Source organism: Dryobates pubescens, chromosome 9 (assembly GCF_014839835.1).
Source record: "Dryobates pubescens isolate bDryPub1 chromosome 9, bDryPub1.pri, whole genome shotgun sequence".
Taxonomy (NCBI): domain Eukaryota; kingdom Metazoa; phylum Chordata; class Aves; order Piciformes; family Picidae; genus Dryobates; species Dryobates pubescens.
This window is the reverse complement of record NC_071620.1, coordinates 9615000-9640405: the sequence shown is the minus strand read 5'-3', so window position 1 is coordinate 9640405 and position 25406 is coordinate 9615000. Positions and strand designations below refer to the sequence as shown.

The 25406-nt window shown below is 39.5% G+C and overlaps 2 protein-coding genes across 2 annotated transcripts in view; both read left to right on the top strand.

Moving 5' to 3' along the window:
• Window positions 1-25406, top strand: part of STX17 (syntaxin 17) — a 225328-nt gene that overhangs the window by 119170 nt on the left and 80752 nt on the right. The window lies entirely within an intron of this gene.
• The window catches only part of INVS (inversin), a 100906-nt gene that overhangs the window by 22372 nt on the left and 53128 nt on the right, over window positions 1-25406 (top strand). Inside the window, exons 4-5 of the mRNA XM_054164096.1 lie at window positions 16202-16375; window positions 21971-22138. Of these exons, the coding sequence (XP_054020071.1) occupies window positions 16202-16375; window positions 21971-22138 (342 nt within the window). The remainder of the gene's footprint in view (window positions 1-16201; window positions 16376-21970; window positions 22139-25406) is intronic.

Here is a 25406-nt window from a genome sequence, read left to right as displayed (position 1 = left end):
CCAGCAAAATTTTGTTAGCAGAATCCTTGCCCTCTTGTTTTTTCCAAACAAGTTTTTTCCAGACAAGTTCCTTGCCCTGTCAATGGTCTTTAGTTATCCTCTCCCCCGCTTAGTCTAGCTAGAAAAATCACTACAGATGATGTTTTCTTTCTCATTTTCTTCAGCAATGTCACAACTATTTTCATTAACCTATTTGACTTACTTTCACTATACAAACCATTCTCTCTCATTTCAAGTGTAACTTCGCTTCTCTACATCCCAGCTCTGCTTCTTGTTCTGCTAACTCTTCTCCTTTCCTCCATTTGGCTTTATATTCGCTTCTACAATGTTTCCTGTGCTTGAAATAAGCTTTCATGATCCAAACTGCCAAGAAGTTTGTCATACCCAAAACACATATTATCACACTAGTGCCTCTGTTGAGCAGTCTTGATCAAGAATTTGAAATTTCGTTAAAATTAATAGCAAAAGAAATGTCTCTAACTACAGTGATTTCTCTAAAGGGTTTGGAAAATATGAATCAGGTGCAGGCCGTGGTGGCAGAATGTAGAGATGCTCTGCTTGTGTTGTGTTTCTCAATTAAAAGGAACTAATTCTGCAGAGCATATGGAATGATATCTTAAATATCTGTGTAACCAGCTGGTAGAATTACTTTCTTTTCATCTATCAAATTCACGTTCGTACTTTTGTGAGTAAAATGTGGAAGAGTTTCTGGGCTGGTATCTTACTATTGTTACTTTTTCTGATTGTCTTCCGCAGCAATAATTTTTCAGGCTGCTATCAATTGCTGAAATAATTCATATTAGTTTCTGAAGAGTATGAGTTATAAAGAATGAGAAGGTAAAAATGATTCTTTAATAAAACATGAGGACTTAAGGATTAAAAAAATACTGGTACCTAACTTCAGCTCAGAGATTTTGCTAGGAAGACTGACTAGAACGGAACAGGATGCCTACATGCTTTAGTGCAGTTAGCCAACATTTTGCCCGGGAAAGGCAAGTACTTTGTGCAGGCATGAGCTGTCCCTTTTTGAGAGAGCTTTGTTCCATGTTGCTTGATGTTTGGCTGTTTTAAGTTGACTTAATTATCCTAGTTTTCAACTGCTAGTTCTCTTGTACGTGCTGTTATCATTTGTTCCCTCTCTCATTTTGCTTTTTTTCTGAGGGGAAGTGAAAATTTCTCTAGCAGTTGAACTTGAAAAGAGTGACTGCATCTTAAAAATGGGGTTCATTTTAAACACGGTACCTAACACACTCAAAGTGTTAAGGTTCAGATCTGAATAGATTTCCTTTTGTTCCACGTATTTCTGTTCCTTTAGCATGTTTAGCATCCCCCAGCGCACAAGACACTCGCCCAGCTCTTCTCCCAAGACATTGATGTCTGCTGCCAAGTGTATACCTTAAAAAATGCCTTTGCAGACAAAGACATCTCCCTGCTTGGGTGTCCTTTCTGAAACATCATTCTTGCATTAATTGCCCCTCTGCAGCTGACCTCACAACTGATCTTTAATGGTTACAAGAGAAAAATATTGTGTTTGGGACTGAGAAACCGCTTACTTGTTTGTGTCCAGATTTGGTTCATCGGTTTGGTTCAGTTCAGCTTTGTGAGCTGTTTGGCGATTTCTGTTTGACTGAGGTGACTCTTTTGAGGTGGATTCTTTAGTGCAAAGTAAAAGTATTTGTTTTCACTGATTATAAATGTTATTCTCATTTTAAGTGAATTAGTTTTGTGTCAGGTGTTTTCACATACACTTCAATAAATGTAGTACCAGCAATAGATCATTTTGAAACAGGACACCTTTCTGCTGAATTCTCCAGGAATCCTCTATCAGGTGTCTGACATGTCCTTAATCTGATGCTCAGGCTTGTCATTTGAATCAATAGTATACTAGATAGGATGTCTTCAGCATGCAAGGCTATTGCTCTAGAAGGTATTTGAAAAATAAATTTGGATCTTGTGGCCAGCCACAAAATCCAAGAGCACTAATCTTTCATTTGTCTCTCTCTTTGTCTGTAAACAGTTAGTTAAATTGTTGATTAAAGAGAATTAGGTGATTCACACTCAAGCCGAAATGGGTATGTATAAACTGCATAAGAAAATGATTTTGTTTCCTGGAAAGCAAAAGCTAATGTCAGCATTTAATAAAATACAAAGTTAATTTAAGTTACCTATGAAAAGTATAATTTTTTGGTCTCTTTATAGAGCAGTTTGGAACCCTTGGGTTTTTTACTCTTTTTTTAATTAATGAATGAAGAATTCATGAAGAATAATACCAATTTTTTAGTAATGAGAAATCACTTTAAAGTGATTTATGTTATGAATATCATCTGAATATGTTTTGCTTTCTGATGGGAACATTTAAATATATATATATATATGTATGTGTGTGTGTATATGCACAGGACATGTTTTTACAATATTCTGTTAATATGATACAGTCTTTGCGAAGACTTCAAGAAAAAACTGTCTTGAACTGTTATTTTATCTGCCTATAGTCTGAACAAAGAGAAATAAAGGTGCTATTACTACTGCTGGGATGTAGTTTCATTTATTTACCAGTACTGTAGGTATATTCTGACTTAGTTTTAAATCTCAGATATCATTGTAATGCCTACAGAAGCTATAAAATATTGCAGAGTATAAAAATAGCCTCAAGTGTCTCAATAAGTATTTAAGGTAAGGGTAAACCTACCTTTATTGCAAATTATTTTCATTACTTCCATAGCAGTTCTGGAAATTTCACTCTAACTGGAGAACTTTTGTCACAAAGCAGAACTTGGTGTGTAGTTTTGTGATTATTTCACACAGTGCTTTGTTAAGGGGCTTAAGATATTTGAAATATATTTAAATCCATTAACAGACATGGATTTATATTCAGATAAAACACCAGCTAAAATAATAGCAACAAATTCTGGGAAGATACACTCAGAAATGAGTATATATACAAAGTTTTCATTTTTCAAGCATTGTTGCTTCCAGCAGTCTGTAAGGACATCAGATGCAGAAGCCTTTGGAGGGGTGCAATTAAAGAGTAAAAAGAAGAGTGGCACAGTACTGCTCCGAGCAATGCTGAGTAGCAATGGCAATTAGTTTGCATCCAGAGTGAAACAGTAATGCACAAAGTTAGGATAAAAAGTGAGGGCTTTGAATGGGTGGCCATTATTCAGACTTGTTTTTCAGGTAGCATCTGTCATGGACAGTGCTGGGTTTTATAGTATTTTTTTATTAGAGCTTAAATAGAAATCTAGTCATAGCATAGAAACACATCTAGAAGAAAGGAAAAGCATATGAGCTCTAAGTTTGTCATCTTAAAGTTATGAACATATATAATTTTTAATAATTGGTGTATAAGCAGATCTGTCTTGCTAAAATGCTTTTGAGCAACCATCCTGTGTTCTGTTTCTGGGAGGGAGGTGGGAAGCTTAGGAGGCATTAGGTAACGTATGTATAATTAAACAATAAAAGACTTGGACATCTGCAAATATCAGTTATGTAAGGTGTACAGACAGTTACTAAAAAATGGAAAGAACATTGTAACTGTAAGCATAAAGCAGAACTTTACTAGGATTCAAGAAGAATGTGAAGAAATGAAAATGCCATTTGTAAAAAGAAAGATATATTTCAGGAATATATTTTTATTAGTTCCTTAAAGCTATGCTCAGTGCAAGACTGTTTAACTGAATGGATTTAGGCCATATGATCTAGTGTTGGTATTTTTGGGGAGGAGTGGGCTAGCACTTACTGCCAAATCCTTTCAAATCACAGTGTGCTTTGAAATACCATGGGGTTTTTAAAAAACTTTAGTTTTGAAATATTTGATACTTTATGAAGAAGTGAGCAGGTATCCTGTGAATATGGATGTTGTGTCTCAGTTCTTCTTGTAAATCCCCAGAGACTGTGTGTTGTGAGTACTTCTGCATGAATGACTTCAAAAGAACACTACAGGGAGACAAGTTCAGTAACAGTAGAAGAGATCAACTGGAAATAAGAATGCTAATTGCATTTTCATCCTTGAAGTGGTTTTTTTACATGAAAGCCACTAATTTCTATAGGTACACCATAAAATTTAGAGCTGAAGAGCTGAGAACACCACACAGAAACAGCCTGTGCAGACCATGGATAAATGAGGCCAAAGGCTGTAAGATGCGAACACCTATTTTCCTTCAGCTTCTGCTGGGAAACAATTTTACCTTGGCTTTTATAGTACTGATCACTTGTCTTTTCTATTGTATTCTTTGACTGTGTGCCAGTTGATAGTTCTGTCTATTCCTATGGAAACCAAGGTACTGCAGCCAATCTTGCAAGAAGGAGAAATGCTCCAAGTTCAGACACTGCCTTGCCTTCTATCAAACTGCCTGATAGAACTGGCCTCAAGTTGCGCTGATGTTCTTGGTTGATCTATTAGCCTAAGGTGCTTTGCCAGACAGTTGAACACATTCAGCTTGGAAACTTGTTAAAAAAAAGTTTCTATTCAGCTTTCTGAGAATTTCTCTCCAGTTGAGTGTTTTGCTTTTGAGTCTAGGTGCTGCTAACAAATGGCTGAGTTAATGCTGTAGGGGAAACTTCAACCCACCACAGAGATTAAACCCCACATCAAAATCTTTGCCATGGCTGACTTGACAGGATTACCAAAACATCACATATTTCTATCCACCAGTGGTTTATTAGATAGAAGACATGGCATCATCCTTGCCCACTCAGAGGTAATTAAAAGCTTACAATATTTTTTCTTTCAAAGCTGTAATTCAGTGGATGACTGGTAAGGGTTATGTCTAAAGCATACTTTGTTTTCCAGTTATGTTTTTAATCATGGAGTTAACTGCTTAGTTTTGCTCCAGTTAAAACCACCTCAGCACTTGATTTCAAGTTTAAGCTGAAATTGTTCCAGAGCTAGAACACTGTTTTAGCTCCCTGTAGTTAATAACATTTACATTATGGTATTTTATGTACCTGTTTGGAGACACATTGTTTCCATTGCCTCTGCAGCAGCTTTACTGACGATGTGTCTGGAAATCAAGTCTTCTGACTATCATCTGCCAGCTGATGCAGGAGTGCAGAGAACAGGAAGAAGTAGTTCCTCTACTACCTCTGCTGACTTTCTTTGTAATGTAGTTAGTATAGACTATCATGGTGAGTAGACAGTGTACAGAAAACAATTAGCTAAGAATTATTATCTTCAGTGTCTAATTCTTGCCCAGTGTACAAAGTGTGTGTCCCAAAGTTTGAGGGGAGTTTTTGAAAGGATTGAGAATGTCCTTAATACCTGTTAGGTTTAATAAAACCTGTATTTATTCTGTAGGACTTTGCAATTGGATAGGTTAACACAATAGCCTTACTTTAAATTTAAGACATAATTTGGTTTATTCACCCTTACATTTGGGGTGTTTTCATTCAACAGTGACAGTATTTTTTGCACTTGCTGTGCTTTAATGAAGAATTATTAAGCCAACTGTCAAGACTTGTGGATAAGATTTCATTCTCTCTTCAGATTTAGATATAAAAAATGTATTTGTTACAGCAGAGATGAGGAAAAAAAAATTGATAGTTTTTCTGTTACTTTAATTTTCAGTATCCTTGATACAACATTTGAAATTTAAAGGATGTATTAACTTCTACATGTATTTTGTCATGAGCTTATTTGCTCAAATGAGAGTATTCTATGTGTTGAATTTGCACAGTCATATAGCATGTGATAACCAGAGAGAGAGCCTACTACTGTGATGGTGAGTTTACTCATTTTAGCTAGAAACTGAGCTTCTAAATAGTTTTTTGGTTGTTCTTGCTGTTTGTTCAGGAGCTGTTATTAAAAAACCAACTGATATTTAAAGAGTGTAAGACTGGTGTGGTCAGATATGTTTAAAGGGAGGTGCTTGCTGTTGTAACCAGGTGATATTCACTCAGCTTCAGTGTATTAGAAATCAAGAGACTTCACTGTTTCACACATAGATAAAATGCAATTGTTTTTAATTTATAATTCTAAATAATTCTTGTTTGCAATTTAAATGCTGCTACTTGCTAGTCTCTATTTTAATAACTTTTCTTCTGAGGAATCCTTGCCAGATTTCTGGCAGTTAGCTGATAATATAAGCCTGTCAAAATGCTCCTTTTGATGTATGGATTTCAGTTGCTTTTGGAACAGTATTCTGTTCCTCTGTGTATCAGATTAGAAATACGATAGTCACAGCTTCTGTTTTTGTAACTGCTTAGTTTGTTCCTTGAAAATCTACCAAAACTGGCAGGTGTTGGTGACAAAGTCCTTCATATGCTCCATGTCATTTTAAGTTATTTCTGATGTTCTGAGAATGTGCTTCTTCTCAAAGGGACACTAATATATGAAACAACCTCTAAAGAAACCACGTGCACAGGCCCTTTTCTTCCAAAGCTATCTAAATTCCTGGGGTTTGAAATTTTTTGGCTAGTTTGATCTGTGGAGTGAAGCATCCTCTCTTCAGCAGCTACTTGCAGAAAAGAGAGTGTTTGTATATACAGTAAAATTATCTTCTGGAAGATTGGGTAGGTCAAAGACAGCAGTTTCTACTCGGTGAGTATAAGCAGGTTAAATTCAGTTATCATTTTTATTTTAAAGGGAAAGCTCATGGATGTTTTAAAGGCTTAGCTAGCAATTAAGGTATTCAAGTTTTTTGACTTTCATTACTTCTTCAAAGACCTGTCTCAACTTTGACTGTGGCACCTGTGCTAATCGGTTGGCAAAGCTTGCTAATATAGTGCAAAGTGGCTGCTATATTCTGCTCAGCTAAAGTCTGAATGACTTTCATGTTGTTGCATGTCTGAGTGCACGGTGCAGCTTATTAGTTGTCAATCTATCGATTTAAACTGACTTTAGAAACTCACAGTCACTATTAAAAAGTACAGACAGTTTGTTTTTTCAGACATAAACAACTGTTAAATCTTAACTCCAACTCTTAAGAAATCCTGTGTTTAAAAGGTTTAAAATCTAGTCTGACTGTAAAAAAATCTCAGCAATTCATTCTCATCTTAATATGAACTAGCATGTTATAAACTGAATTTCCTGTTGCTGTCCCTGGTTTTATCCCTGGTGACGAATGATGCACAATGCCCATTCCTGCTCCACAACAGAATTCCAGAAACACAGAGCAGAGAATCTCAGAAGTCCTTTTGGAAGTCCTTTATTACAGTATTGCAGAATCCCCAGAATCACAGAGTAACAGAATAGCATTGCAGGATAGGGAAGAATAAGAAATGGTCCAGAAGAAGTCCATAACAGAAGAAGTTCCAGAATCCCTGAAGTCATAACTCCCTATTGCTCAAAGTAGCTGATTATATAGTGTTTCTTATCTTGCACATTAACTCACTTAACCAATAGAATTCAGCTCTGTATTAAAGATAAAAATATTCCCCTATAAAAGTACTAAAAATTGCTCCATATAAAGCAAGATCTCAGCACACCTGAAGGTCCAGCTTCTGCAGGATGTTTTCTGTTGGCACTCACATGATGTTTTGCTTTGTTCTTCGTAAACAAGTTCACGCCTTTTAGTTGTTTGCAGAAAGAGCAGCTGCAGAATGAGCAGCTGGGGCAGAATGAGCTTCTGTGGAAAAGATCAGTGGCCTGATGTGCTAAATTTCCATGCACCTTTCCAGTGCTCGTTCTGCCCCAAACTGGATCTAAAGCAAAGGAACAGTGTGCATACTTGAATATGGTAGTAACCCACATTATAGCTATACAGCTTGCTGCCTTGCTCTCATGCTGTTGTTATATATCCAGCTGTACTTTCTTAAATAACATTTATGAATTCAAAAAGGAAAATTCAAATATGAAAACTTTTTAAAGACAGTAGAGGTATGATCACTGCCCATACTACAACTGGTGTATTAGTAGAAAATCAGACCTGGTTTGTGTTTGCAATTAATTCAGCTGTAATAATTTTGTGGTGTTCTGTTTGTATGAGAGTAATGAGGCACTTAGTGCCATGGTTTAGTTGATTAGATGGTGGTGGGTGATAGGTTGGACTTGGTGATCTCAAATTTCTTTTCCAACCTGGTTAATTCTGTATTCTAAAAGTAACTGAGTTATATATTATATTCCTCTGAAGGAGAGTTATTGATTGTTAAATAGTCTCCCTTCAAAAAGAAAATTGTGCTAAAATGTCTTACATAAGTACTGCTTAATTAATAATGAATGTATTTTAAAAATCAAAATTTAATAACCTAATAAATTATTAAACTATGGTGGGATGTATAATTATCACAACCCTAAAATCCCTATTATCGTGTATGGTGGACTTGCTGCTCTGTTGTCTTTGAACACACCCCTGTAAACAGACTGAGCTTCATGCTTCTGATTTTGTGGGGAGTTCTATTTTACCACTTGCCTGCAGTCTTCTGTGCACTTCCTGACCAAGCTTAGTTACTGTAGTTCTCTCTGTCAGGGCCTCTGGTCAATGATTAATGCCCTATTTTGACAAATTTCATCCTAACAGTGCAGAAACAGCAGGGACAAGGTGCAAAAGAATTCTATTCAATGAAACATTCTTTGGGAATCATAACAGAATCTGGGGTACTCAATAACACTTTTGGATATTGGTAAACAGTGTTTTAAATAGAAAGAGAAGTAGCTGAGAGAAGTAGCTTAAGTACATTCTCCAATCTATTATCACAGTGACACCTTTCTCAGTCACTTTCAAATAATACATTCATAATACATAGAATAAATAATTCTGCTCCCCCCTACAAAGATACACAGACTTGCATTCTGGACTACCACATTTCCAAATTCTGATTCCAAATATCTAATAAGATATTCACACTAGCACTAGACAGATGCTTCAAGCATTAGACAATCATAGAATGGTTGGAAGGGACCTCCAAATGTCTTCTAATCCAACCCCCTCTGCAGTAAGCAGGGGCATCCTCAACTGGATCAGGTTGCCCAGAACTCTGTCAAGCCTTGCCTTGAATATCCCCAGGGATGAGGCCCCAACCTCCTCCTTGGGCAACCTGTTTGACTCTTCCACTACCCTCATGGTAAAGAGCTTGTTCTTAACATTGAATCTGAATCTACTCATCTCTAGTTTGAAGCCATTGCCCCTATGTTTGGTAGGCTATTTAGTAGGACCTCTTCTGGTGCACTCTGTAATCTCTGCTTGCTTGCGCTCAAAACATGAAAAAGTGCTCCAAACTCAAAAATAAGAATGAGTGCAGATTGCTGATGATATTTGGGGAGGATGTAGGGTTTAACCTTTGTAATTGAGGTAAGAAAGACCAGTGTGTTGTTTAGTTTTTAAATATATATTTCTAAGGCTTTCTATTCTGCTGGAAGCATGTGCCCTGACTGCATCTGCAGCATGTATGGCTGTTGGCAATGAAGGGCCCTTAAAACCCAGCTCCTTTGTAAGGATCACTTTTAAATTGTTTTATGTTCTTTTAGTTGGTCTGTTGCCAGTACTGGGAAAGCAGGTGTGTGATTTTCAGTTGGAGCCAAAGTAGCATCTTCATGGTTTAACAGCTTGGTGTTCTTTTTAATGACCCCTGCTGTATTTACCAGAAGGTTATACAGAGATGCTGGGCTGCTTTTTCCCTAGTTCTCTAGCAACCCTTGCAGTCAGCTAAATCTTCGCAGGCTATTGTAGGTACTCCAAAACCAAAATGTAGCTGTGCTGTAATAGTCTGTAGTGTTGTCAGTAGCTCATGTCCACTATCTTAGAAATTATTGCAAATCAGTCTTGAGAGAGAGAGGCCCCTTTTAACCCACTGATGACAAGGTGGTGGTAGCCTATTTGAGGATGTGCTTTTGATTCCTGGAGAGGTACGCGTATTCCTCTGACTCTTACCCTTATCTTGTACAGCTCAGTTTCTCCCTTGTCTACTTAATGACTGTCCAGGAGATGTCTATAGTGAAACTTAGTTTTAATATATACACACTTAGTATTAGGATAATAATGACTCCTTAGTGATTTATTTTACATAACAACAGTCAGCACTCCACATTTTTGCATTTATGTACTTTATATGATATTACATTAAATGTAGCTATTGCTTTGGATCACAGAAAGAAAATGTAATACATTTTATGGGAACTGTCCTTACTTTCTTTTCAATTCTGTATTAGAAAAAGCATCAGATTTTAGCCAGCTAAGAGGAGAGGAAGTAAGATGTTCCTAGTAATTACTAATTGCAGTTGTTCTTTTATCTCCTGATAGCTGAGCAGGAGATTGCAATGGTTGCATTGCCAGTCTTCTACCAAACAGAGTAGACTACTGCACGTGACTTCTGTGCTGGTAGGTTAAGCTTAGAGAGAACATAGTAGTATCATAGCATCATAGTTAGGGTTGGAAGGGACCACAAGGATCATCTAGTTCCAACCCCCCTGCCATGGGCAGGGACACCCCACACTAGATCAGGCTGGCCAGAGCCTCGTCCAGCCTCATCTTAAACACCTCCAGGGACAGCGCCCCAAGCACCTCCCTGGACAACCCATTCCAGGGCTTCACCACTCTCATGGTGAAGAACTTCCTCCTCCCCTCCAGCCTGAATCTCCCCACCTCCAGCTTCATTCCATTCCCCCTCGTCCTATCACTACCTGAGATCCTGAGAAGTCCCTCCCCAGCCTTCCTGTAGGCCCCCTTCAGATACTGGAAGGCCACAATTAGGTCACCTCGGGGCCTTCTCTTCTCCAGACTGAACAGCCCCAACTCCTTCAATCTGATATCTGACAGCTAAGGAGAGACTGTCCTGTCACTTGTTGAGGAGGTTAACACTTGTGTATGCTAGGAAATTTCTGGAAGAATTTTGTTTACACAAAGAGTAAAACCATTTACAAGAAACAGGATAACTACAGCAATTGGTTTTTAGCTCTGTGGTGTTCTAAGATTCAGGCTCTAACAGTGTGTCTTGGAATGTATTAAATTACCTATGTGTATTAAACATGTACCTTAAACAAAAAAACTTTGAAAACACTGAGTCTTTCTCATACTGCTGGTTAATGTATGCCAAGCCCTCTCTTTTCACATTTTAGACACTGGAATGTTTGCACAAATCTCTTTTTATTATAGTGTTTTCTATGTTAGGTTTATTGGTCTGTTGTGCTATTACTAGAGAGCCAGCTAGCAAAAGTGATTAACATTATTTGAACCTTCCCAACAGTAAAACACAAATGTGTTTACTCTAAGCAATGCAGCACAATTAACTGTTTTGGACAATTGACCAGTAGGAACATATGTCTGCCTGTTTGTTTGGAGGAAGGCTGGAACCTGTCCCAGAAGGATTTTAGATGTTAAGGGTGGCTTTCCAATGATGATGGAATTCCTGCCCTTCCCTGTACCCATGTGACCATGTTAGGTTCACTTACATACTGCATGTCTTGTTCTCCATTAGTTTACTAGGGAAGAAGAGGGCTGCTACTGGTTCAGGGAAAGGACAAAAAGATGTTCTTCCTCTAATCTACACACTGCTGAGTGAAGATACCACAGGCCAGCTTCTGAGGAAGTGTTTGAAACAGCCACAGGGTGGCTGGGCAGCTCAGTGCTGGTCTGCATAGAATGGCATGACATAAAGTCTGAGGCTCATGTTTTCAGAGTGTTGGTAATACAGCCATCAGTAATCGCAGCATCACCCAAGGATTAGAACTGTGATAGGACTGTTGTTTTTTCTGTACTCTTTCACTTAGGTGACCATATGGAGCAGACCGACCTTGGCTGGTCACCAGATGCTCTATCAGCTGCTCTCTCACTTCTCCTCCTCAACAGGCCAGAGTGAGAAAATAGGTTGGAAAAGTTGGTTTAGATGGATGAAGAAATAAATTAACTTGTGGGCCCAGAAATGTAGGTAGAAAAGAGTTTGCAGGCAATTTTCTGCTGGAACCTGATCTTGGCAGTAGAGTCATATTGAAAATACGAGGCAGGCTTTTTTTTGTCTGAATGAATTTTCCTTTTGGGGGATAACTTACTCAATTTCAGCAATAATCTAAATTCTGGCAGATTCATTGATTCTGGCTAAGACTTTTGTCCCATTGATCTTTACTGAAATGTTCTGGAAAGGGGGGTTTTTCTGACTGCTTATCAGTTGAGCTTGGGGTTCAGAACTTTGTTCAAAATCACACCTCGATGTCAGAGCAATGATTGCTTATTGATCTGTCTGTCTACTAAGAAAATATTAGTAGACACGGCTTAAATTTTGAAATAGCAGAAGTATTCATTCCGATTATGCTGGAGAGAGTGGTCAGCTGTTCTTTTTGTCTAAAAACAATAAAAGTATTTTAAGAATCAGCATTGAAATAGTAAATTTTGGCTACCAGGAACGGTGTCTCTGTATCAATATTTAATTCTGTTTGCTTACCATGTGTTCACATTATAACAGAATCATTTTGGAGACACTACCAATGTGGACTGACCAAAGTGCTTCCTGCCGCCTAGGAATCTTTAGGCCAATCAAGTGCAGTCTCTCTTGAGTAAAACCTAACAAGCTAAAAGACTGGTTATACACAGGAATTTTATTAAAATGAAGGAATTTGACTAGTAGCTGCTTTTCAGGTTAAGCATACTTTTTCCCTTCTCCACCTAGTAAGATCTGTATTAAGTCAGCCTTCAAGACATGTTGATACATTGCACATTTACAAGCTTAAGCAGTAATCAGTTGAAGGTGGATAATTTTTCTTGTGTCATTAATAGGGATGGTGTTATTTACTAACAAGTGAAAGAAACACAGCAATATAGGTGGTACTACTACAGGAAAAAACAGCAGTCAGAAATAAGATCATGAAGATCATTACAAATAACTGATGTTACATAGAATACATAGAATACATAGAATAAACCAGGTTGGAAGAGACCTTCAAGATCATCGCGTCCAACCCATCAACCAATCCAACACCGCCCAAACAACTAACCCATGGCACCAAGCACCCCGTCAAGTCTTCTCCTAAAAACCTCCAGTGATGGCGACTCCACCACCTCCCCAGGCAGCCCATTCCAATGGGCAATCACTCTTTCTGTATAGAACTTTTTTCTAACATCCAGCCTGAACCTCCCCTGGCGCAGCCTGAGACTGTGTCCTCTTGTTCTGGTACTGCTTGCCTGGGAGAACAGACCAACATCCGTCTGTCTACAACCTCCCTTCAGGTAGTTGTAGAGAGTAATAAGGTCACCCCTGAGTCTCCTCCTCTCCAGGCTAAGCAACCCCAGCTCCCTCAGCCTCTCCTCGTAGGGCTTGTGTTCCAAACCCCTCACCAACTTTGTTGCTCTTCTCTGGACACGTTCCAGCAAGTCAACATCCTTCCTAAACTGAGGGGCCCAGAACTGGACACAGTACTCAAGGTGCGGCCTAACCAGTGCAGTGTACAGGGGCAGAATGACCTCCCTGCTCCTGCTGGCCACACTGTTCCTGATGCAGGCCAGGATGCCATTGGCCCTCTTGGCTGCCTGGGCACACTGCAGGCTCATGTTCAGTCTACCGTCAACCAGCACCCCCAGGTCCCTCTCAGCCTGACTGCTCTCCAGCCACTCTGACCCCAGCCTGTAGCTCTGCATGGGGTATTAGTACAATTTCTCATCTCTTCTGAGCTTTCTGTTTTCATTATGAGTAATTGATACTTTTGCTTAAACTGTCAATATATGAAATGTTAGTACAGGTGGTTTTTTTGGTAGTTTGAAAAAAAGATCTTAAATTTTTAAAAGAGAGAGAATCTTTTCTTTCAGAATGAGGTGATTTATTGCAGATATGTTTCCTAAGGAGAGAGAATTGCTGGTGGCTAAGCATGCAACAGAATAATATGGTAGTAAGGAGTGAAAAATGTGTAACATCAAAAATAAAATGCAGTAAAGGGGGTAAAAAAATCTAATCATAAAAATGCTTATTTCCTTAGTTTTATGTATTGTTTTAACTTGGAGTCTTCAGCTGAAACCATTCAAAAGGCACAATATACTCATAAATCTTCCCAAAAGTATCCATCAACAAAAGAAAACCTTTTTTTTTTTCTCTTTCATATGTATGCATACACATTGAGCAGGAATTACTGAAAACAAACCAAATGCATTATCCTCTATGATGGAGAAAAACAGCTGTATTTCTTTTGAGACTAATAATCTCTCAAGTTATTTAGTGTTGTCTTCCCCCAGCCTAGTACCTAACCACATCATGATATATTGCAAATTTTTTTCTGTTTTTTTTCTCTTTTTTTAAATGAGTTTTGCAAATTCTTCTCATATTCATCTGTAAAATATAATAGTAGTAATGAGGAGTTTTTTTGTCTCTAACCTGTTCCAAATTTGTCAGGAATTCATTTTGAGTTTGTTCTGCATGTGTGTGTGCAGACATTGTGCTGTTCTGCCTCTCTACTTCAGTGAATTACTTGATGTGCATCTCTGCATTAAAGGGGCAAAATCCTAAGGTTATGCTTTTCCTGTCACCCATCAGAAGAGAGAGAATTAGTCGGTCTTTACTTGCTGTGAATGCTGTTAAAGAATACAGTGGTCATGCTGTCTCTGACAAGAGAAGTTTGCATTTTCATGCAGGTTTGTGGTACAGATTTTGGCAGGCTTTTCCTTCATTGAAGAGCAAGGACTGATGGACAATAAACTGATACGTGATTCTGAGTTTGGTGATATACAGAAGTGCCCCAAGTTGTTAGCACTGCTTGCACTTGCCTACATGATTGCCTTTTTTCATTGCTTTTCCTAAGACAGCCTAAAGGGACTATGATGATTTACAGGATTTATAAATTAATTGTAGCAGACTGAAATATGATAATTTGCAGGTAGTAAGCAGAAGAATCAAAATCCAGTTAGAGAAGTAAGCAGAAGAATCCAAAGATGTCATTTTAAGTATCACCTTTAAGTATCACCTTTCTTGTGTGCATCATCTTTTGAAATGCTGCAGCTTTGTGCTGAGTGAGGGGTATTAGTACAATTTCTCATCTCTTCTGAGCTTTCTGTTTTCATGATGAGTAATTGATACTTTTGCTTAAACTGTCAATATATGAAATTGGCAAAAGCTAATATTTTGGGAAACATTGGGTGACAGTACATTCGCTTCAGGAGAGGGTAAAAGTCAGAGCGGGGAAAGAATGTAGATCATGCATACATACATGATCATACATACAACTGGATCACACAAACTAGATCCAGTTGTTTCACTTCAATGAGTTACTGCTCCAGCTGTTACTGTTCCTTGGCTGAAACTAATGAAGGTGCATTGAAAAAAGCAATAGACTTTGTATTTATGTGGAAGCATCAAAATGCTGTACATAGAATCTTTATTATATGAAAAATAATCTCCAAGCAAGGGGCAGCAGCAAGTCAAGGCTGCTACACCTTAAATCACTACAGTTTCTTTGTGACTGCATACATTCATAGAATAGTTTCAGTTGCAAAAAAACTTAAAGATCATCCAGTTCCAACCCCCTTTCCACAGGTTGGGACACCTTACACTACAGCAGACTGCTCAAGGCCTCTCAAAGCCTGGTCTTGAACACCTCCAGGGAGGGGACATCCGTGACCTCCCTGGGCAACCTGTTCCAGTGTCTATAAAGAATGATTATATCTTTAATTTTTCACTGGCTTCTTCAGTGATTTGAGAAGGATAACAGGATTGTTTTTCTTGGGATCCACCCTCAGTTATTAGCCACAGGAGCATTTCTGCAGTGTCTCTTTTGAAAACCCAGTAAGTCTGGAGTGTTAGGTATTTTATATGCTCACAAAGCATGCAGCAGGTCAAAACTCATATGTATTTAACACTTATAAGACATAATCACTTTCCCATGTATTTGCCATTCAGTTGAGTACATTTTCTCTCTCTAAACTATTCCCTGGTCTTTTTGCTACTTTAATTTTGAATATTGTAACCTTATTGTAACCTTTTTATTCCTTATCTGATAATGTCTACTTTGTTTAAACTAGCATGTAATGGTCTTATTTCACTTCTTACATTATGTTTATTGAGGTTAAACTGCCAAAAAACTCTGACAGTATTGGAGTCTTTTTGATGTTACTGAACTCTGTCTTAGACACTCTGCTAAAGGAAGATATGTATCTAATATCAAGTAGCAAAACAGACTGAAAAATCAAGAGTTAATGTTTTTCTGCAAGGAATCTTCATTAGGTGTTTCTAAAGCTTAGAGCTGTTTTGGTGCAGGTTTTTTAGGCACTGTAATACAACAGCAAATAGATCTAAACATTGTCATCAATTTGGTTCAATTAACTGGAATACATTTCTGATGTTTTTCTTTACCCAGGGAAATTACCGCTTCATGAAACTTTTACTGGCTCGTAGAGGGAACTGGATGCAGAAGGACTTGGAGGATATGACACCATTACATTTAACAACACGTCACAAAAGCCCAAAATGTTTAGCTTTGTTGCTAAAACACATGGCACCAGGAGAAGTGGATACCCAGGACAGAAACAAGGTAAAAGTACTGCTAATTTTAAGAGAACACTTGTAGCAGCTTTAGAAGTTGGCCTTACACCAAACAATTCAGAGAATCACAGAATCACCAAGGTTGGAAGAGACCTCAAAGATCATCAAGTCCAACCTGTCACCACAGACCTCATGACTCATAAGTGCCACGTCCAATCCCCTCTTAAACACATGCAGGGATGGTGACTCCACCACCTCCCTAGGCAGCCCATTCCAATGGCTAACAACTCTCTGTGAAGAACCTTCTCCTCACCTCGAGCCTAAAGGTCCCCTGGCACAACTTGAGACTGTGTCCTCTTGTTCTGGTGCTGGTTGCCTGGGAGAAGAGACCAACCCCCTCCTGGCAACAACCACCCTTTTAGGTAGTTGTAGAGAGCAAGAAGGTCTCCCCTGAGCCTCCTCTTCTCCAGCCTAAACAATCCCAGCTCCCTCAGCCTCTCCTTGTAGGGCTTGTGCTCGAGGCCTCTCACCAGCCTCATTGCCCTTCTCTGGACATGTTCAAGTGTCTCAATATCCTTCTTAAACTGAGGGGCCCAGAACTAGACACAGGACTCAAGGTGTGGCCTAACCAGTGCAGAGTACAAGGGCAGAATGACTTCCCTGCTCCTGCTGGCCACACTATTTCTGATGCAGGCCAGGATGCCATTGGCCTTCTTGGCCACCTGGGTACACTGCTGGCTCATGTTCAGCTAGCTGTCAATCAGCACCTCCAGGTCCCTTTCTGTTTGGCATCTCTCCAGCCACTCTGACCTCAGCCTGTAGCTCTGCATGGGGTTGTTGTGGCCAAAGTGCAGCACCCGGCACTTGGACTTGTTAAATGTCATCTTGTTGGACTTTGCCCCTCTGTCCAGTTGGTCGAGGCCCCTCTGCAGAGCCCTTCTACTCTCTAACTGATCAACATCTGCTCCCAACTTGGTGTCATCTGCACATTTGCTGATGACTGGCTCAATCCCCTCATCCAGATCAGAAAAATCATTTCAGTCATAACAAACTTCTGAGTCTTCAAAGCAGTGCTAATGGTGGTATAATGATTATCACCTTTAGAAATATTAACATTTTCTTGACGATAAAGATTTTAAAGGTTTTTGCACTGAGTTCATTGACATCCTTGTTGAGGGTACATCAAGTAATGGAGGATTCAACAACTAGTAGTTTAAAGACCTGAATCTTTCCATAACATCATAATCCTGGATAACATGTGCTTATCTTGCTTTTCTTCTTTGGAAAAAACCTTCCATTTAGAATCATTTAATGACAAATCACAAACAATCTCTGTGCAAAAGGCCTCCAAAGTATTTGTCAATACCAAAGGTGAGTTTAAACAACAACAAAAAGGAAATGATTCTTTGGGTGCTGAGCTGAAGGCAGGTATGTTGTTGGCAGACATTGTTCTTAACACTGGGCAATCGATTTCAACCTGCACTAGGACCACTAAAATAGTAGTGATATTGACACAGCAGTCTGTAGGTACTACCTTTTAGCAATGTGTGGTGAGTTAGCTTTGGCAAGCAGTCAAATGCCCACCCAGCTGCTCTCTCACTCCGCTCCTCAATGGGAGAGATGACAAAAGTAGGTTGATAAAACTCATGGGTTGAGATAAAAATGGGAAGATCGACCACCAGTTGCTGTCACAGGCAAAACAGACTCAGCTTAAAGAAAACTAGTTTAATTTGTTGCTAAATTTGTTTGCTAAATTTGTTGCTGTATGGTAAGAAATGAGACAAAAACTAGGAGAACACCTTCAAACCACTAGCATCCCACCTCCCTTTTTTCCCTGGATCAGCTTTAGTCTTGTCAATTCCACCCCTTAACTTGGATCTGCAAGGGTGGTCCAAGGGTAAAAATATCCATAGCTAAATCTATGTGATAACTGTCTTCCCTCTATATCTCTGTTAGTAAAAGTGGAACACTTTTAGAGTCTCCTAGATGATTTTTGGCCTGGAATAGAATGTGATGTCATTTGGGAAGAAAATTTTCTAGCAGAGACAGTTAAAAATACCAAGTTACTATTGTTTTTATTTGTAGCATTATTATCATAAACCTGACCAACTGGCAGCAGCAGGTTTGCTATCAATACATATTCATGGTTGCTTCCATGAGTGCATCATTTAGGAGGAGGGATGTGGTGATGAAGTTGATTAACTCTCTGACCTGAGAGTTTCATTTGAAGCAGAGCACCAGTTAGTCACTTTGACGTTTGTTTGATGAAACTACACACCTCCTCAAGAGAAAATGTAATCTTAACATTTTCAGTGCTTTACATTACAACCTTCTTAGAATAAAGTCCTTCACATTAATTTTCTGCATCTGTAGTGATAACAGTTGCTTGAAAGGCCAGATCACCAAGTGACTTTCCAGGTGTATCACAAAGTGCATATATTGTCTGTTTGCAGTCAAATCATGGTTTACTACATCAATAAATTATCAGCCTGCTCTGGAATCATGGTGACTTCTAAGAGCCTCAGGAAATAATCTACTGAGGTTCATAATAATAATAAAAAAAGGACTATTGTAAAAAAGATCAGCCAGAAGAGATGAAGTGGTACAGTTCTTGGAACAACTGATTTACTATTGCTATTCATACAGAGAAGTATTGACAGTGCTCAGGAAAAGCACTCAAAGCCATTTTAAAAGAAGGAATAGTTGTTTAGTGTATAGTAACTGCATTTATTAGGTGCTCAGATTTGTGTTGTTAAGTTGGAGTGCTTAGCAATGCTTTACTTACAACTCATGTGAAAAGACCTCCCTCCATTAGCATTAATAGTAGTGTATGGGGAGGCATAGGACTTTCATACAGTCCTGGCAGACATTCTAAGGAAAGGATTTATTGTGTTTCCACATACATTTTGAACAAAACACATTCATCTCTCTTGTTGGCATGTTTGGTGTGTGCTCTGTTTGGGAGATGATCACATTGCCTTTAATAGACAGATTTCTAGTAACTATTGTGGGCCTGTTAATCTGGGAATATCTGCTTTAAATTTTGTGTGCTTAAGTAGGTGTGGACCCTCAAATCTGAAAGACAGCTTTTAAAGAATCCAGAGATATGACTGTGCTTGTTATAGAAGTGCAGCCCAAACCCTAGGTTCTCCAAAGTAGAGACTGAGGTATAGAATCTCATAAAAATAAATAATTTAATAGAGTAGAGCACTAGGCTGACCTCAAGCTCGGTACCTCTGGAGGGGGACCCTATACAAAGAAATCTCTGGGCAGTCCTTTGCAGACTGTACATCTGACCTTCATGCAGTCTGCATGCGCCCTTTAGCCCAACAGTGGTTCTAGCCTGAGATGTTCCAACATCCTCTGACTCCTTACTGGTTTCCTTCACTGTCTTCAGGCAGGCCATCATCTTACAGCTGCTGTTGATGCTCCTTATATTCTGTTTCGTGTAGGCTGTGAAGGCCTCACCTTGGCTGAGTAGATACAATTCTGCACAGGTTCAGCATAGGTGAAAGTTTACAGCTTTCAGCCCAAGGCTTCAGTAAATCTAGCTACTCACGCTAAGTAAAGCTAAGCAAGCAGCATTCTAAGTCATGTAACACTGTAACTCTTAAGTGATTCAGTCTATTGAAAACGTAGGTATTTAAGCTAAATACTTAGTATCTCCGAACAGTTCCCTAAGCCAAAGTTTTTCTGCAAGGTTATAATAACAAAAAGTGAAGCACTGTGAATACAAATAACGAAAGGAAGACAAAACCCCAACTATGTAACTGTCATTAGCAAGGTAAGCATGGTAATTGAGTGCAACTGAAGCTGTTACTGATGACACAGCTTTTGAAGCACAGAACAGTAAGGTCGCTCTCTTACAATTTGTAAGTGATCTTGGAACCTGGTTCAAAAGCTCTCCCCACCAGGCAGGAATCTACCACTGATTCAAATGTGAGTGCCCTGATCAAGTGTTTTCAGATCAGCTGATAACCAATGTCCCAGCCTGGCAAGGTTGGTTTTAGTGGAATTCATCATTCTTTATCTCATGTAGCACAATTTGGTTCTGCTGCAAGACAACATGATAAGAGAAGGGGAATGGAGTTTCTAGGGATATAACTTAAATTCTGCTTAAACTCTGACAAGACAGCTGCGAGCCCAGTTTCCAACAAATGCATGTTCTGCCCCTCTGGAGTTGAACCAGCCTGTGCCCTAACACTCAGCTGTTTACCTTCCAGGGTATTCTAACACGTATCATGGAAACCCTGGCTATAATTACTGTAGTAATTCTGGAGAGGTCATGCTGACTTCCTGACCACATTAATTAATTAACAAAAGTATATGGAAACCAGCCAAAACCTTTTAGGAACCTTGCCTGTTGTTTAGCAGATTTCCAAGGCAATATTAAAGTCTTGCCAGATTTCTCACAACAATGTGGAGCACTTGTATTCCAGTTTGTGTCATAAGTAGTCACAGTAGCAAAGATGGAATTCGGATTGATGAAAGGCAGTCTTAGGGACAGAATCCAAGATGTTTGACCCTGTGGGGTGCACAAGCTTATTCTTTTCCCTTACTGCAGCTGTGTGCATCAAAATCATCCAAAATAATTCCTGAACAACTGTTTTCTGTGTCTGCTTCCATATAGGCAACTGACTGACAAGCAGGTTGTAGGTGAGAAATGCCACTAAACTATGGCTACATTGGCCTCCTGGTAATCAAAAGGTTTTGCTTCCATTGCAGCTGTCAGTTTCTAGGGATACTGGTCAGGGATGGTGACTCCACCATCTCCCTGGGCAGCACGTTCCAATGGCTAACAACGCTCTCTCAGTGAAGAACCTTCTCCTCACCTCGAGCCTAAACTTGCCCTGGCACAGCTTGAGACTGTGTCCTCTTGTTCTGGTGCTGGTTGCCTGGGAGAGGAGACCAACCCCCTCCTGGCTACAACCACCTTTCAGGTAGTTCTAGACAGCAATAAGGTCTCCCCTGAGCCTCCTCTTCTCCAGTCTTTTCTCAGCCTCCTTCACTGAAGTGTAACAAAAGATTTCTCATTTAGCCATTGTTTAAAAGTGGTTTTACCTCCTCTCTGCATAGCACTGGTGGCACCACAAATGGAATGCTGTGTCTACTTCTGGATTCTCCAGTACAATAAGAGCATAGGCATACTGGAGTGAGTCCAGTGAAGAGCCATGAATCATCCAATCACAAACTGGAGCACCTGGTGTCAAGGAGAGACTGAGGGTGCTGCAGGTGTTTAACCCAAAGACACAGTAGCTTAGGGGGGATTTTTATCAATGTGTATAAATGCTCAATGTGAGGCAGTAAAGAAAATGAAGCCAAACTCTTCTGAATGGTCTCCAGCGAACAAGCAAGAGGCAGTGGACACTTATAATAAATTGAAATGTAATTTTTTATTATTTTTTTTTGCTGTGAGGGAGTCAAACAGTGGAACAGGTTTTCCAGGGAGGTTGTAGAGTCTTTGGAGACAGCTACATATCCAGCAATGCTCTGATCAACCTATTCTAGCTGACTGTGCTTTCAGCAGAGGGGTTGGAAGAGGTGATCTCATTTGTTCCAGGGAAATTCAGTTAAATCATATTTCAGGTTCTAACCAACTCTTTTTTTCGATGTGTTTGTAAAACTTGTGGATATTGCCTTACAGCAAACTGCATTGCATTGGAGTGCCTACTACAATAACCCAGAGCATGTGAAACTTCTCATAAAACATGATTCAAATATTGGAATCCCTGACATTGAAGGAAAAATCCCACTTCACTGGGCAGCTAACAACAAGGACCCTAGTGCAATTCACACAGTGAAATGCATTCTGGTAAGAAATCCTATTATAACACTTTTGTATTTGTTACTTTACTCAGAAATTTTTTTTATTCCCATTATATTTTTTCACTTTAGTCTACTGACTCTTTGAGAATGAAATAATTTACTTTTCCTAAAATCCAGAATTTTGTAAGAAATCATCTTAAATATTTTTGCTCTCTTGTAAGAGGTTTCTTCAGAGTTCTATGGGTGAATATCTTTGAACCAACTTATGGACTATATATATTCTCTTAGTATCATAGTATAGTATCATAGTATCAGTCAGGGTTGGAAGGGACCACAAGGATCACCTAGTTCCAAACCCCCTGCCATGGGCAGGAACACCCCACACTAGATCAGGCTGGCCAGAGCCTTGTCCAGCCTGGTCATAAATATCTCCAGGGACGGCGTCCCAACCACCTCCATGGACAACCCATTCCAGGGCTTCACCACTCTCATGGTGAAGAACTTCCTCCTCACCTCCAGCCTGAATCTCCCCAACTCCAGCTTCATTCCATTCCCCCTAGTCCTATCACTACCTGAGATCCTGAGAAGTCCCTCCCCAGCCTTCTTGTAGGCCCCCTTCAGATACTGGAAAGCCACAATTAGGTCACCTCAGAGCCTTCTCTTCTCCAGACTGAACAGCCCCAACTCCTTCAGTCTGTCCTCATAGGAGAGGTCCTCCAGCCCTCTGATCATCCTCGTGGCCCTTCTCTGGACACCTTCCAGCACCTCCAGATCCCTCTTATAATAGGGGCTCCAGAACTGGAGGCAGTACTCCAGGTGAGGTCTCACCAGAGCTGAGTAGAGGGGGAGAATCCCCTCCCTTGACCTGCTGGCCACACTTGTCTTGCTGCAGTCCAGGATCTGATTGGCTTTCTGGGCTGCAAGTGCACACTGAGAGCTCCTGTTGAGCTTCTCGTCCACCAGCACCCCCAAGTCTCTCTCCTCTGGGCTGCTTTCAGCCAGTCACTGCCCAGCCTGGATTTGTGCCTGTTAGTTTGATGTGTGTAACTATTCATTTGAGGGGCAAGGGGAGGGAGGAAAGGGTTTCAGGTTCTCCTAGTTAAAATGGCCAGTCATGTTACCCATCTCATTTGCATCCTGTACACTATTTGTTGTGTGTCTTCATTGTTTTCAAGTTTATTTATAGTTAACTGTACTGAAAAGTATACTTTTGTTTAGTCCTTCAGGTGAAAATTTTTTAATTTACAGTTACTTTTCAGTACAGTTAACTATAAATTAAAAAAAAATCATTATTTTGTTTAGTCCTTCAGGTGAGAGACTTTCTAACTATCATTGTGTCTGAATTAAATAATTTGTCCTTGATGGCACGTTTCTCTCTTTCTGCAGTATTTCAGTTTCACTTGATACACTGACATTTACAATGAGTACAATGAAATTATGTGCTCAACATGATTTTTACCTTGATCTTTATTCTGTGGAAATCCCTGAACTTCACTAACATGGAAAGATACAGGAGTCTGAATTTTTCTCTAACATTACAACAATCTCTGCGTCTTTGTCTTGCAGAGGTCTTTCAAACTAGACATGTATTGATTGTGAGCTAACTGCAGTGGCTTACATGTCTGTTTGCCTGATTAGCTTGCAAGTTGAGAACTTGTGGCATATGATAATCTTGCTGATATTATTTTTTACTGAAAAATAATAGGTTTTGAGGAGTTTCCAGTGACAAATTAATTATTGCCTTTTTGATACTGTGGGTTATTTTTTAATTCAAGGTATTTGTATTTTGGACTCAGTTGTGAAATAATTAGTCACAAACCAAATTTCGCACAGTTTCCATATAGAATAGAATAGAATAGACCAGACCAGGTTAGAAGAGACCTCCAAGATCATCACGTCCAACCCATCAACCAATCCAACCCACCTAAACAACCAAACCATGGCACCAAGCACCCCATCAAGTCTCCTCCTGAACACCTCCAATGATGGTGACTCCACCACCTCCCCTGGCAGCCCATTCCAATGGGCAATCACTCTCTCTGTATAGACCTTCTTCCTAACATCCAGCCTAAACCTCCCCTGGCACAGCCTGAGACTGTGTCCTCTTGTTCTGGTACTGGCTGCCTGGGAGAAGAGACATTTGTACATACCATCCAGCTTCATGCCACAGTAGAGAAATAAACTTGCTGAAAAGTCGGTAAGGATTGCTGTATTCAAGTGGTTTGGTTTGGTTTGCTTGTTTCCAAATGTTAGCTAGCCAAGGTAATTGTTTTTCAAAGTTGGAAGTTTTTAAAGAAGAAAGATAAGAAGGCTCATGGATGAAAATCATGATGGTTTAGCATGGAAAGCAATGGCTGTGTCCAAAAAAGAGATATTCACCACTACCCATCAGCAGGCAGGTATTAGCCACTCCCAGGAAACGGGGAAATTAATTGTTGCTTGGGAAGTCTTATGGTATAGTATAGCCATGAGTATCCCCTCTGTCTCCTCCTTTCCCTGAGCTTTTTGTTTGCTTTTTTGTTTCGCTGAATGTGATGTTATTAGGGCATGGAATATGGCTTGGATTAGTTTGGGCAAGATGTTCTATCTGTATCCTTGCTCCCCCTAAGCAGAGTGGGGGAGCTGGACAAGGCACAGCAGGAAAGAGGTAAATTCTTGATGCTATGTGAGCGCTATTCAGTAGCAACCAAAACATGAATGCGTTATCACTAGTTTTAATCACAAATACAAAGCCCAGCACCATACCTACTGTGAGGACAATTAACTCCATCCCAACAAGATGCTCCACAAAAGGTCAAAAATACCTGTCTCCTTACTGAAGGTGTTCTCCAAGATTCTCTTTAGGTAATACAGAATCATGACCACATCCAGGGCTGTTAGCTCTTTTTTGTTGGAGTTTTTTTTCACTGTGACAGCTGAAAGAGTGTATTCTTGATTCTATCCAGCCTCTTTCATGCGTCAACTAGATTGTTTATACTCTACATAGTCATATCTATATATGCTTACTGATTAAGTAAGATAATAACAAGTTTAAATGAAAAAGCAATTTAGCTTACAGAATATACTGCAAAAGTTAATGATGGAGGAACAGTGCTACTAGATAATCAGTCTGTTGAATGAGGCTGTTGCTGAGTTTAAATACCTTTCATTGTCCTTGTTGAGTTTAATCCTTTAGCAAGATCTCTCCAAACTGAAGTGCTTTTCTTATTTGTCTTGAAGATACTTACATTGCAGAGCTCAAAATCTTCCACTCCTTTTTTAGCTACCTTTTGCTATCTTACTCGGTTCTAGTTTTATATTGCCCAGGAATCATG